The sequence below is a fragment of the Musa acuminata genome, chromosome BXJ3-9 (genome assembly GCF_036884655.1).
Source record: "Musa acuminata AAA Group cultivar baxijiao chromosome BXJ3-9, Cavendish_Baxijiao_AAA, whole genome shotgun sequence".
In the NCBI taxonomy this organism is placed as follows: Eukaryota; Viridiplantae; Streptophyta; class Magnoliopsida; order Zingiberales; family Musaceae; genus Musa; species Musa acuminata.
In genome coordinates, this window is record NC_088357.1 from 11415047 (window position 1) to 11429191 (window position 14145).

Here is a 14145-nt window from a genome sequence, read left to right on the forward strand (position 1 = left end):
TTTATTGGGACAGATCAGTGGTTAGAGAGTTGTATTCAGTGGCATTGTGACCTTTGTGTAGGAGTAAAGTGTAACAAAAACTTGATCAGCTCTTTTGAATAGTCTCATGCTGCTCATGAGCAAATGATATTAAATCATTTGGAATTATCAGACTTCTCAGGCAAATTGTGACCCAAAAATACTACTTTTCTACTCTTCATTAGCATAAATGTACTGAGTAATCATGGACCCGAGAATTTTGTTGCATGATATGATGATGATGATGACCAAAGAGAAGTAATCTGGTGAGAAGTAGCTCTCACGAAAGATTCGATAATGTTTGTGGATACCATGAGTGATTGATGCTTATGTAAACACAGTTTGCTCCCAGCGTTTTCTGGCTTAAGAGCCTTAATCAACGAGTAAGACAGTGAGTGCATGCCTGGCTTTCTCACCACAGCAACCTTCTTAGTTAAAACCAGCTTGTGCATTGCAACTGGCTTTCTCCCTTTCCCTCTTGCCTCTATCATCTGCAACAAAGATCACCTTTTCATGGAGAGGAAGGATGACTCTCCATCTTCTTCTATAGACAGCAGCAGCCACCCTGCTTTCTCCACTGCATCTTCTGTTACCCAGCCAAGAAGCAGAGATTTCAGCACAGATCTCAGCCTAGGACTTAGCCTGTTAACCTCCTCTCCTCCTGATTGGTACTCCAAACAAAGGTGTGCACCACTTCTCTTTTGATCCTTTCCTCTCTATTCTACTTGTTCTTGTTTTCTCTAAGAACTTCACAGATTACCGATCTTGATCGTTACCAGCATGCCAGCATTTCATCTTAACGTACATACGAAGTTTCCTAACATCTCGTGTTCCAACTCTATGCTGAATCCAGTAGCCTCAGCTAACCCAAAATCCCACTGAGATCATATCTTTTGGCCTGCAGCATCAGATAACTGAGCTCTCTGTTGCTAGTTCTCCACTCTTACAGTTCATTCTTCAGGAACCAAGTATCTCTGACTGGCCATCCGAGATTGTTCGTCAAGGTTTACATGGAGGGGATTCCAATCGGCAGAAAACTGGATCTGTATGCACATGATAGCTACAGTGGATTAATACAAACACTTGGCCGCATGTTTAGGACCTCCATCATGTGTAAGAACAGGCATAGTTGGCATGTGTAGTTCTCGCTGCGATGCTGCTGATGCATCTGATGAGCCTTCACTTGTGATCACTTACTCCAGATCCTGAGACTGCCCGAGTGCCTTGCGACCATGTGCTGACCTATGAAGACAGGGAAGGAGATTGGATGATGGTCGGAGATGTGCCATGGGAGTAATGCATTCCTCTTGTTTGCTGTGTCAAACTGTGTGCTTTACGCATTGCTTTGTTGATTGATGTTTTCCTTATGCATTGTGATTGAGCAGGCTGTTTCTGATCACTGTCAAGAGGTTGAAGATCATGAGGGCCGACAGATGCTAGAACTTGTAGTCACCCCAAATCCAAATCCAAATCCAAGATGTCAGCAGTGGTTGGGACTGAAGATGTACAGTCACAGAACAGAGTCAGTGTGGTGAGCTTTTTTGGCTGGTTTGGTTGCCATACTGCTGGTGATCACAAAGAGGCTGATAACAATCAATCAATGGTTTCAGAGTGTGAGATGCTAATGATTTGGAAGGCTAACTTACTTCCACCTTTGTTTTCTCTAGGTATTTTGGTTTAAAAATCATTTTTAAATCTCAATCCGGATCTCGCGATGTCAATAATAATAAAAATAATAATAACTAAATATCGATTGGATCGGCGACATTTGATTATAGATTCATTATTATGCAAGTTTTCCTATGTAAATGAAATGGTAAGTGATAATTTTTTGTGAGCTTATGCTGCTAAAACTTATGTTTATTGCAAATTTATATGATTTAGTCAGAACTTTATGCATGTTTATGTATATGTTCACTACTTAGTGGCCTAATTCAGCTTCAGCAAAACTTACTTTGAACTGAAGTGATAGATAGCTTAGTTAGTTCTATGCCAATTGGTGCAGATTTGGAGGAATTACATACTCTTTAACACTTGCTGAGTGAGTCTTTTATTTGTTTGTATTTGGGAAAGAAGTCTACTGTTGTACTCATTATTATTAATACATGTATTCAAAAAGGATTACAAGTAATCTTAGATATATCCTTTGTATATGTATATATATATTAGTATATATATGTAGAGGAAAGAAATTAAATATTTTTTTCTTTTTTGTAGAAGAAAGAAAAATGGAAGTCACCGTCCACCTAAACCATGCCATACATATATCTTCATGAAACATATCGAATTATGTTTGAATTGGGAGGAGGAAAAACATATGGAGTATTTGCAGATGTTTTTGTTGGAATTTTAATTAGATGAATGAGTGGTACCAATTACAATTTGCTAAATTATAGATAAATATTTTTAGTTCTATCTTAATCTTCATGTTATAGATAAATATTTTCCGAGTAGTTCTGCAATTAGAAGTATTGGGGTCACAAATATACTGTCTCAATATCAATCATGACAATCGAAATCGGGAGATAGATACTTCAAATGTATTTTTCTGACTAATTTAAAGTTAAATAGAGAAAATATCCATATGCAAAGTTTTATTGATGGAAGTTATCATTTGCTTAATTATATTATTAAATATTCATGTCTCAGATGAAAATATATCTAACTTTAGGTTATAATGATGTCTAATCTCTTATATATACATATATTATAATCCTAACCTATTTGAATTATTAGAAGAGAAAAAAAGGAAAAGAATTAGTATGGTAGTATCGTAACTCTATTTATAAAGTGAATGAGACTCAAATCAATTTCATAAGTTGCGAAATCAAGAAATATCAAATCACTCTTATTTTATAGAGACTAATGATAATATGATATCCTTTTATGTAATAACTTTAGCATACATAAATAAATATTTTAGTAAATTTATCTATTTTTCATATAAAGCTATGTTCTTAGCAATGTCATGGCATCTATATATACTATGGACCTTTGCTTGCTGATTGAGCAAATTATAGTTTGATGTGTAGGGTCCACCTTCAGTAGAGTAGATCATGTGACACCAGTCGAAGTCAAACCCCCCAAATCATTATTAGTCGACTCATTAACACCGTTCCTCACCCCCCATTAAGTAATTCTTTCAAACACCTTCCGCGCGTGGCAGGAAGTCAACAATTGCCAGTGCCAGGGCAGAAAAGCGCCCACGAGTTGTGTCACGACTCGTGGAAGTGCCACGTGGAGATTGATGGGAGCTCGCGCCCTAAACCGTGCCTTTGTCTCGCGTGTGACGAGTTCATGCAGCGTGGGAATTGCAACGTCCCCCTACTGTACCATTCGATGCAGTGCAGTGGAAATAATATAACGTAGGACGGTGATGCACGTACAATAATTGAAGTCTTAGCGCTTGCATCAGCCGTGACACCACCTCAAGAGGAAGGAGGCTGCTATAAGACGGCTGCTTCCCTCCACAATCATCAGTACACACAACGCTCTGTTGCAATACCTCGTCGTCCCTCGTCGGAGATAGATGGGCTATCTTGCCAACTTTCTGGGGACAGTCTCGGTGGTGCTGATCTCATGCTTTTGGAAGGCGTTCATGCACCTGACATGGAGGCCGTATGTGATAACTCGAGCGTACAGGAAACAAGGGGTGAGAGGACCTGCGTACAGGTTCTGGTCAGGGTCACTTGAGGAGATCAGAAGCATCAGAAGGGCTGCAGCGGAGCTCATCTTGGATACCCACTCGCATGATATCACCACCCGGGTGCTGCCCCATTTCGCCAAATGGATCGCAGAATATGGTTAGACTCTTCTTCTTCTTCATCTTCTTCTTCTTGCATGAGAGCATTAAGAGGCGATTTGTGGACAGGAGAGACGTTTCTGTTTTGGATCGGACCGCAGCCGCTACTCTGCATCAGCGAGCAGGAGATGATCAAACAGGTCCTGGCGAGCAAGTACGGGTCCTACGCCAGGACGGATCCGTCTCCTGCGGCGATGGCCCTCGTGGGGAAGGGGTTGACCAACATAGATGGGTCGGAGTGGGCGAGGCATCGAAGGGTGGTCAACCCCGCCTTCGCCATGGATAAGCTCAAGGTCAGTCCTCCCTTCTTTGCTGCATTCCCCACGCAACCTGCACAAAGTCATCTGAAAGAAACCACGTAAAAGACAACTGTGAGTGCTGATGTTTACAATGCCACAACACAAAAGCTGCAATATACTTAGTGTATCATGCGATGCTTGCATATATATATATATGATCAATCATGCACAACCGGAGAGAGGTGCTTAAAACTTTTAGATGGTAAAGATAGAAGGCATAGGTTCTCAAATTTTAGGAAGATGTGATTTATCTATTAGAAAAAATATGTTGTACATCGATTGTATTGACGATGAAGAATAAATTAAAGGTGGTGTTTAAATACTCACATTGCTAGAAAAGAATACATGCACTTAGGACGGCCGAATATAAAAAGATTTGGTTACCACTTTCTTCTTGTTGTGAGGAGAATTATTGTATTCATGGATCTAGCAAAGTTGTTTACCAGTTGCAATAGAAAATACGGGATAAGCTTAATTATTAGCATGTTTCATTGTTTTTCTTGCTTAATCTATATAAATATAATGGCTTTGCATTGCATTTGCAACTATTGAATTCTTGTAGAATAGGTTCCTTTGTGATTGTCAAAGCATGCCATTAGACTTGTCTATTTCTGCCACTTGTACTGTAAAAGTAGATGTAATTACCTATATAATTTGACATATGAAATTGCAATCAACAATGATTCAACCCACCCTCATTAAACAATTAATGCAGGATATAATTAATAGTTGAGCTTGCCACTCAATTCTTTGAAACACAGTGAGGATTATTTTTTTGTTCATCTATGGCAGTTGGTCGATTGCAACTTTTGATTAAAATTAAGTTGGACAGTCAAAATTTTGACGTAAAGTAAGACTAAATTCAGGTCAACAGTCATACATAATCCACCTATGTGAAAAAAAAATTCATGTGAGGTGAAGACTGAGATATGACTAAAAGTAATCTCACATGACAAAAAAAAATAAAGAAGAGGTGAGTTCACATTTAGATAGTGACCTTTTCCATTAATAAGCTTAACTTTTTGGTTTCTGATGGTGTCTAATCTCCAATAAAACTAAGATTTAAATGCTTATGTAAGTTCATAAATAAGCAATCTAAAGAAGATAATCAACAAGTTGTTGAATCTCATAAGGTTTATGTTCTATATATTTCACTAATTTCATCTCAATTTGCTTTCAATTATGAACTAGAACATAAAATAAAAAAATGATGTAGCAAGAAATACTACAAAATGAATTATCCAGAAAACATAAATATTTTTTTCATTAATCACTATTTTTTAATTTAATAAAAATCTGAAAATGAGGGTGAATATTGGGTTAAATTTGCATAGAAACAATAAAAACTATAGAAAGAGTTATCCAGAAAACATTAACAACGTTGAATTTTAACACAGTATTGATTACTCTATTTATAATATTTACATACAAATGAGGATAAAATTTATTGTTCTAATCGAGACACTAAAACATACAAATAAGAAAATATTGTTTTTTTCTAAACCAACATGTCAATTCAGTAAGATATTGATTTTAACAAAAAAAAGCGTATAAATGTAGAAATTTTACGTGCAGGGAATAAATCTGCAAAGGTTAATAATTATAGTTATTATTCTCCAAAATTAATCGACAAAGAAATTTTGATTGTCTATGTAGTCTATGTTTATATTAATTCTATTTTGATAGAAAAATTTTATCATATCACATGACATGACATATCACGAAATAGTTTATGATAACATGATCAATGAAGTCAAAATTGAAATTTGACTGCGAACCTACTCATAAAGACCAGAAGAGAACCATGCCAGGCGGTAGCCAACCACAGCATTGTGTAGTGACACTATCTCTTCACGTTTACGCTTACAGAATTAGAAGGGGGCCGCGCAGGCGCGTACCCCCCACTACCACAAATTATGACATCCACTCTCCCGCTTGGGGAGATGGTAAGCCAGTGCGCCTCCGAAGTGCAATGGAGGCCACTGACCTAGGCCATGAGCCTTCTTGATCGCCCATAGACCCCGTCCAGGTAAGTATGGAGTAGTGGTTGTCGAGTGCCCCTCTTAAACACCCTCTCTTCCTCCTTTGTAGTGTAAATAGGCGATGTGGGACTAAGCTGCGAAATGCATCAGCCTCATTCATACACACCACCTCATAGCCTTTCATGTTTCGATGACGGATTTGAGATTAATGGTTCTGCAAATCTATCTGGGCAACGTTGTGTTAGTCGTTAGCTTGTTTTTAGATTTCGACTCTGAGCTCTGCATGAAGTGACCTTTGGCAGTTGTTCACGAGAACGATGGCCGAATGCGCCAGATCGATGCTGGAAGCGTGGCAAGATGATGCTGATGCAGTAGGAGATCACGCAAAGGAAGTCGAGGTGGCTAGAGAATTCCAGGAGCTGACAGCGAATGTGATCTCTCATACCGCTTTTGGCAGCAGTTACTCCGAAGGGAAGGAAGTGTTTGTGGCACAGAAGGAGCTGCAGATCCTCGTCATCGAGAGTTTCCTCAACGTAAACATCCCCGGGTTCAGGTCGTGCAATCACTGCGCTTGCACCACTCGCAATAGGCTTCGCACTGATCGTAAGAAATTTGATCGAACAGGTACGTTCCGACTCGGAAGAATCTCCGCATTTGGAATCTGGAGAGAAGAATAAGGAACAAGTTCATGGGAATCATAAGAGACCGGTTGGGTAGCAACGACGACGACTTGGGTTGCGGAAATGACCTGCTCGGACTGATGCTGGAAGCAGCAACGCGGAAGCAAGATGAGCAGAAGATGAGCATGGACGAGATCATCGACGAGTGCAAGACGTTCTTCATCGCGGGGCACGAGACCACCTCGCATCTGCTCATCTGGGCCATGTTCTTGCTCAGCACCAATCTCCAGTGGCAAGAGAAGCTCCGGGAAGAGGTCCTGAGAGAGTGTGGGATGGAGATTCCCAACGCTGATACGCTCGCCAATCTAAAGCTGGTAATTCCAGGAGACACCAATCAATTCTTCTTCCCCCACGTATGGGACACTCACTGTGATGCTGTTTAATTTGCAGGTCACCATGGTTCTCCTCGAAGCTTTGAGGATATACAGCCCTGTGGCGTTGCTGAGGAGAAAGGCTGCAAAAGATGTAACTCTGGGGAACATAAACATAAAAAAGAACACCCTGTTGATGATGCCAATAGCAGTGACTCACAGGAACAAGGAGGTCTGGGGAGATGATGCTAATGAGTTCAATCCACTGAGGTTCGAGAATGGGATCTTGAAGGCCTCTGCACACCCCAGTGCGTTCCTCTCCTTCTCGATAGGGCCGAGAGCATGCATAGGGCAGAACTTTGCCATGTTGGAAGCCAAGACTGTGATCGCCATGATCCTGCAGAGGTTCTCATTCTCTTTGTCACACAAGTACAAGCATGCTCCCATTGACTCCGCCACCATGCTGCAGCCACAGTTCGGTGTCCCTATTGTTCTGAGGCCCATTCATCTCTAAGTTGGTACTGGAAACCCAATGTTTCAGTGATTTGTCTTCAGCTGCAAAATTAGTTCTTAAAAGGAAATTTAGGTACACTTTCATGTTCATAGAAATTGAAAATGAATAATTATTTTATAAGATTTGCATGAAAACGGGAGGAATAATTATTTATTTTATAAGATTTGCCATTCCGTGGACCTTTTTATATCGTTCTTATTTTCCTTTCGTGATGTTTGTCTCTTATTAATACTTTATTATTTTTTATTTTATAAATATTTGATTTATTTGAGAAATTATAATATATTTTGTTGAATATTTTACCTAAAAAACCTTAATATTGAACTTTTACTGAATTATACCCCCTTAAATAGATTTTACTGAAGAATGTTGTATTTTCTGTTAATTTGACCAAAATATCCTCGACCCTCAACCAACTACGAATGATCGTCGTCGCCCTCCACTGTCGTCACCTCGACCGTTGCCCCCTTCTCCTCCTTCGTCACCTGCCCTTCTTTGCCATGATAGAAGATTACGACAAAAGATTATACATAATATAGGAAATCACATAATCAAATCAATTATTCAAATTTGACCCTCAAAATTGATCATAAAACAAAATAGTTTTATTGAGTTCTTTCTTGACTCATTTTTTATAAAGGATTTGAGTATGGAGAATCATTAGTCTGAAGTCCAAATAAAGACAACATCTACAAGTCGCCATCAACTTCACAAATTATCCAACTAATTGTTTTTACTTTAGTTGGCTCTTAGTTGGCTCTAATCGATGTGTAGAATCATCATCATGGTCATCCACCATCTTCTATTCAACAACAGCTACTTTCTCGTTATTCTTTTTCAATTTTCAAATCAAGTAGAATTACAACTTATTGTGATGCTTGCCTTAATAATAAAAGTCATAGACTCCCTTTTATAATGTCTTTCATAACATCCTTTAAATAATTTGAAATTATATATATTGATGTCTGGGGCCTACTCCCACCACTTCTTTTGATAATTTTATATTTTATATTATTTTTATATATTATTTTACTAAATATATATGATTAAAATAATTTACTATGATGGAGGAGGTGAAGACTCTACCGAACGAAAATATTGACATATAGTCGAAATTGGTCTAACCCTTTTACACCAAACCTCCATGCCACCAATCTTTTGGTTATTAATCTTTTAAATTGTAGTCTATCTCATTAACCATATGCTCACCTTAGTCTTATAACACTAGTCAACATTTGAAAAACTATTTTACAAAGCCTCAAATTTTTAAAAACTTAAAGTATTTGGTTGTTTATGTTATCCCTAGTACGTCCCTATGCTTTACATAAGTTAACACCAAGATTCATGTATCTTTAGAGAATATTCTCTTAAATACAATATTTTCCGATGCTATGATCCTCAAACTCAAAAAATATTTATATCACGTTATATTATTTTTGTTGAGTTTACTTTTTCTTTTCAAAACTATGAGCCTTCAACAATGCGAGTCACTCCAATAATCATACATCACTGGATTTATATGAATATATCTCAAACCCCCTAAAACACACCTCTTATCACCTCAATCAGTAGTTCTCCTCAAGGCATATACTCCCTTATCACTCTAGTCTAGTAGAACCTTATGTTAGGAAAATTAAGCAGAGCATCACATGTACAGTAGAAGAATAGAAACAAAAATCTAGATTTCCTAAAAAAAATATATAGTCATCGTGTGAAGATCAATGCACGAGAAACCGCAAAATCGAAAACTGCATATATTATGTGAGATGTATTATATAGTGAGATTGTATATCCCTGAAAAATCTCAAATCTGTAAGAGAGAAAGAGATGTATTACATTGTGGATTATGCTATATTGGGTATTAGATCTCTATCCAATTACCAAAATCTCTTATATAAGTATATCTCTATGAATTAATCTTTTATCGGCTCGGATCTTATCCACAAGATCCAATAATTAAGGGGCTTATTAGATATCCAATAAGATAGGGGGTCGGCAGATATCTTATATTCAAACCTCTATTCATCGCAATACCTACCTTATATGTATGACTCCCTAGGCCTAATATCGAGCTGACCGTGAGTCATACTTATTAAAACTTATTTTGATTCAATGAATTATTATCTCTGCTAGTCATAGGTGTCTTATAAGCCAATCATATAAATGATAGCACGTGTGACATGATATACAGTCTTTTTGCTTACTAGAATATCCAATAAGATAGGGGGTTCTAGTTGATATCCCATATCTGAATATCTACTCATCGTAATACCTATCATATGTGTGACCCTCTAGGCCCAATATTGAGCTGTTCATGAGTCGTACTTATCAGAACTCTTTCTTACTTAGTGAATTATTATCTCCATAATAATTCACTCGACTCATCAATTACGAACGTACTAGGCTGACAAATCTGTGGGAAAGGATAAAATGGGTCAATTATCCTACTCTTTGTTGAATCTCAGATTTTGATTATAAAATCAATTGATAATGTTATGATCTAATCTGCATTTTGAGTGATGCATGACTAGCTTCGATCAGGAGAGGCAAATCGATTAAAGTAGAAAGAATAATAAACTGGGCTAGAATTGAACATGTTAGAAGATTAGATGTTAAACCAGGGGAATGATCGACGTGTCGACAAAAGGCTTCGTGTCGTGAGTTCGGGCATTGGGCCGAAAGACCGGACATTGCGCAAAGGAGATCGAAAGTTGTAGGTGTCAACATGCCGATTAAACAATACGTCGAAGGAGAGGACGATGGGCCGAAGGATCAAACGAAGCGCTGGAAGAACCAATGACACGTCGGACAATAAATGATTCGTACTTTATAATAATTTATGTAGATCGAGTTAGTTTAGGTCGTAATTGAGTTGGTTTCGGGTGTAACCATTCCAACTCAATTAGGAGCCCATTGGGCCTGAGTTGGGATTGTTTTGGGCCAAGTAGAAGGCTCATTCAGTCACCCAAGGTTAGGTGAAACCACCCATGAGCTAGAAAAATTAAGAGCACACTTTTTCATATTATCAAACGATGGTACTGTCTGACTAGGTGGTAGTACCGCTTAGTGTCAGTATGTCAGGCGGTGGTATCACAAGACTGGATAGTGGTACCACCAAACTGGGCAGTGGTATCGCCCAATGTCAGACTAGTAGGCGGTGGTACCGCTCAATGCAGGCGGTGGTATCGCCCGTACCTCGAAAACTCAGGGATTTGAATTTTGACTCCAAGTTTTGAAGCAATTTGGAGTCTATAAAAACCTCACAAATTCTTGCTTAGAATAGACACGAAAAGAAAGCAAAAACTCTATGATTCCAATGTTGTAAATGTTGGGAAATCATAGGGGGGCGACATCATATGCGCAGCGGAAGAACAAGAAAACAAAAATCCCCGATTCCCAAAAAGATGTTCGTCGTCGTGCGAAGATTGGTGCGCAAAAATCCGCAAAACACAAAACTGCGTATAGAGATTGTGTTACCTAGGGAGATCGTATATCCCTGTTTCCTTGCAGATCCTTAGGAGAGGGTGAAGGAGGTCAAGCGTCCTCCTCTCTAGCGGTGATCCACACAGCAGGGTTGCGACGACGCTCCTCAAATCTCCAGGCCTACTCTGAGGTGGAGAGGGAGAGGAGAATAGGAAGGGCAAGCAAAGACTCTAGCCTATGAGGCTGTGAATCCCTCCTATTTATAGAGATCCCGTGTCAAAACCCTAATGGGTCCTTTCCCTAGTGGGTATTGGATCTGCATCCAATAAGACAAGGGCTCCGTCGGATATCTCATATCCGAACCTCTACTCATCGCAATGCCTACCATATGTGTGTGACCCTCTAGGCCCAATATCGAGCTGGCCGTGAGTCATACCTGTCAGAACTCCTTCTGACTGAGTGAATTATTATCTCTGTAATAATTCACTCGACTCATCGACTACGGAAGTACTAGGCCACTACGCCGTAGTCCCCAGACGATACAGGGGAATCCAATCCATTGGACCTGTCTGTCCTCAGTTACCATGTACCTATAGTCCCTCATCCATCTAATATCCCAGAGACCGTATATCGAGCATGGTGCTGTCAGACCCATACGGTTTCTACTCGAGTCTCGCTCTAATCGGATTCTCCCGGAGAACTCTTTCTCTCTCAACCCGAATGACCCTGGCCAGGGATTTGTCTGAGCAAGAACACATAGGATATTCCTCTCATGACGCCGAGAGTGGATGATCCTCTGTCGACACTCAATAGCCCTCGTAAGGTCGACTACCACTCCCAATGACCAGCTGTACTAGATCTGAGAACAGTCAAACCTATAAGTCTGGTATCAAAGAGTGGAGCACTCATACAGGACATCCTTGGTGTCTCAAGTCTAAGGACCAGATACACCACTAGGACTATGGAATCGCTGTCTGACAATAAGGCATCATCAACCATCCAGCATTCCGTAAGCGGATCAATCAGTGAACTCATTCTCCAATGAGCACCTGTACTGTATCCCTAGTGTCCCTACACGAGCAGCTATGAGACCAGCTGCATCCATCATATGGACGGGTATACAGCACACCAGTCTATCCGGTTATCACGATGTCCTTCTCGAGTAACCTATGACCGGGATTATTTAGGATATGTGTTTAAAGGTGAATCGATCTCATTATCGTGATCTCATCACGATCCGATTCCCATTGCACAAATCCAAGGACATCACAATATATATGCATTTATGCAATAGTTATAAAGTGATATACGCCAAAATATAATAAGCAAAAAGATTCTGTATCAAGTCACACGTGCCATCACTCACGTGATTGGCTTGCTGGGCACCTATGACTAGCAATCTCCCACTTGACCTAAAGCCAATCACCTATGTGTCTGATCCCCATCAGACCCCTGTGACGCTCAAAGACAATCTGAGACAACGGCTTTGTCAGTGGATCTGCAATGTTATCTTCGGATGGAACTCTTTCCACTGCTACATCTCCTCGAGTTACGATCTCTCTGATAAGCTGGAACCTCCTCAGAACACTTCTGATGAGACCCGGGTTCCCTTATTTGAGTAATCGCCCCGTAGTTGTCGTAATATAAGGAAGTCGGCTCCTCGTTACTCGGCACGACTCCCAAATCTGTGATGAACTTCTTCATCCAGACTCCCTCCTTTGCTGCATCCGATGCAGCAATGTACTCCGCCTCTGTGGTCGAGTCAGTAGTGGTATCTTGCTTGGAACTCTTCCAGCACACTGCTCCTCCATTCAAGGTGTACACATACCCTGAATTCGACTTGCTATCATCGACATCAGACTGAAAACATGAGTCAGTGAAGCCTTCAACCTTAAGGCTATTACCTCCATATACTAGTAAAAGATCCTTAGTCCTTCTCAAGTACTTAAGGATACACTTTACTGCTTTCCAGTGCTCCAAGCCTGGATCCGCCTGATACCTGCTCGTGACACTCAGAGCATGCGCTATATCAGGCCTAGTACATAGCATGGCATACATGATAGACCCTATTGCTGAAGCATAAGGTATCATATTCATGTTTGCCCTTTGGAATTTTCCATACCAAACCTTTTGACAATGGTTTCTATGTACCTGGACTGGGACAAGCCAAGCATCCTCTTGGATCTATCTCTATAGATTCTAATCCCCAAGATATAGGATGCTTCTCCTAAGTCCTTCATGGAGAAGTGTCTAGATAACCAAGCCTTTACTGTGGATAGCATTCCTACATCATTCCCAATGATGAGGATGTCATCCACATATGACACCAAAAAGGTGATAGCGCTCCCACTTACCTTTCTGTATACACAAGGCTCATCTTCGTTCTTAACGAAGTCATAAGATCTGATTGCCTCATCAAATCTTATGTTCCAACTTCGGGAAGCTTGCTTTAGTCCATAAATGGATCTAAGCAACCTACACACCTTATCTGGGCAGTTCTTGGACACGAATCCCTCAGGTTGCATCATATACACCTCCTCCTCCAGGTTCCCGTTGAGGAATGCGGTTTTCACATCCATCTGCCAGATCTCATAATCATAGTGTGCTGCAATAGCCAATAGAATTCTGATGGATTTTAGCATTGCTACGGGTGAGAAAGTTTCGTCGTAGTCAACACCTTGCCTTTGACGATACCCCTTAGCCACTAGCCTTGCTTTATAGGTCTCTACCTTTCCATCTACTCCGATCTTTTTCTTAAAGATCCACTTGCAACCGATGGGTACAATACCTTCGGGTGCATCAACTAGGTTCCAAACCTTATTGGAGTACATAGAATCCATCTCAGAATTCATGGCTTCTTTCCACTTCCCGGAGTCTATACTCATAATAGCCTCCTCGTAGGTCTGAGGATCAATATCCTCTACATCCTCTGCTCTAATATGTCCCACATATCTCTCAGGAGGATGGGATACTCTATCAGACCTGCGTAAAGTTGAAACTTGTGTATTAGGTACCTGAACAGACTCGGGCTGTAGAGTGGTGCTTGAGCTTGGTTCCCTAACTTCGCTCAACTCTATCATTCTCCCACTGTCTCCGCCAAGAATGTGTTCCTTCTC

The 14145-nt window shown here is 40.0% G+C and overlaps 2 protein-coding genes and 1 non-coding gene across 3 annotated transcripts; 2 read left to right on the forward strand and 1 right to left on the reverse strand.

The window, feature by feature from the left end:
* The first annotated feature begins 400 nt into the window (after nt 1-400).
* LOC135648539 (auxin-responsive protein IAA4-like) lies at nt 401-1860 on the forward strand. Its single transcript, XM_065166301.1, has 4 exons — nt 401-701; nt 980-1131; nt 1221-1311; nt 1404-1860. Exons 1-4 carry the CDS (start codon nt 418-420, stop codon nt 1456-1458), a joined length of 582 nt encoding a protein of 193 aa, XP_065022373.1. The 5' UTR covers nt 401-417; the 3' UTR covers nt 1459-1860.
* Nucleotides 1861-3505: 1645 nt separating this feature from the next.
* On the forward strand, nt 3506-7741 carry LOC135649371 (cytochrome P450 709B2-like). The gene is made up of 5 exons (XM_065167651.1): nt 3506-3821; nt 3890-4113; nt 6404-6654; nt 6726-7095; nt 7172-7741. Exons 1-5 carry the CDS (start codon nt 3548-3550, stop codon nt 7604-7606), a joined length of 1554 nt encoding a protein of 517 aa, XP_065023723.1. The 5' UTR covers nt 3506-3547; the 3' UTR covers nt 7607-7741.
* Nucleotides 5995-6156, reverse strand: LOC135650292 (U1 spliceosomal RNA). The gene has a single exon (XR_010501493.1). It is a non-coding gene; the product is annotated as a U1 spliceosomal RNA (small nuclear RNA).
* Nucleotides 7742-14145: the final 6404 nt, after the last annotated feature.

Bases quoted from the DNA above. Each gene is read 5' to 3' on its own strand.
- LOC135648539 (XM_065166301.1), top strand. From the start codon at position 418: ATGCCTGGCTTTCTCACCACAGCAACCTTCTTAGTTAAAACCAGCTTG. The intron at 702-979 runs GTGTGCACCACT...TTCATTCTTCAG, and splicing joins GATTGGTACTCCAAACAAAG to GAACCAAGTATCTCTGACTG. The intron at 1,132-1,220 runs GTAAGAACAGGC...CACTTACTCCAG, and splicing joins GTTTAGGACCTCCATCATGT to ATCCTGAGACTGCCCGAGTG.
- LOC135649371 (XM_065167651.1), top strand. From the start codon at position 3,548: ATGGGCTATCTTGCCAACTTTCTGGGGACAGTCTCGGTGGTGCTGATC. The intron at 4,114-6,403 runs GTCAGTCCTCCC...GACCTTTGGCAG, and splicing joins TCGCCATGGATAAGCTCAAG to TTGTTCACGAGAACGATGGC. The intron at 6,655-6,725 runs GTCGTGCAATCA...TTGATCGAACAG, and splicing joins GTAAACATCCCCGGGTTCAG to GTACGTTCCGACTCGGAAGA.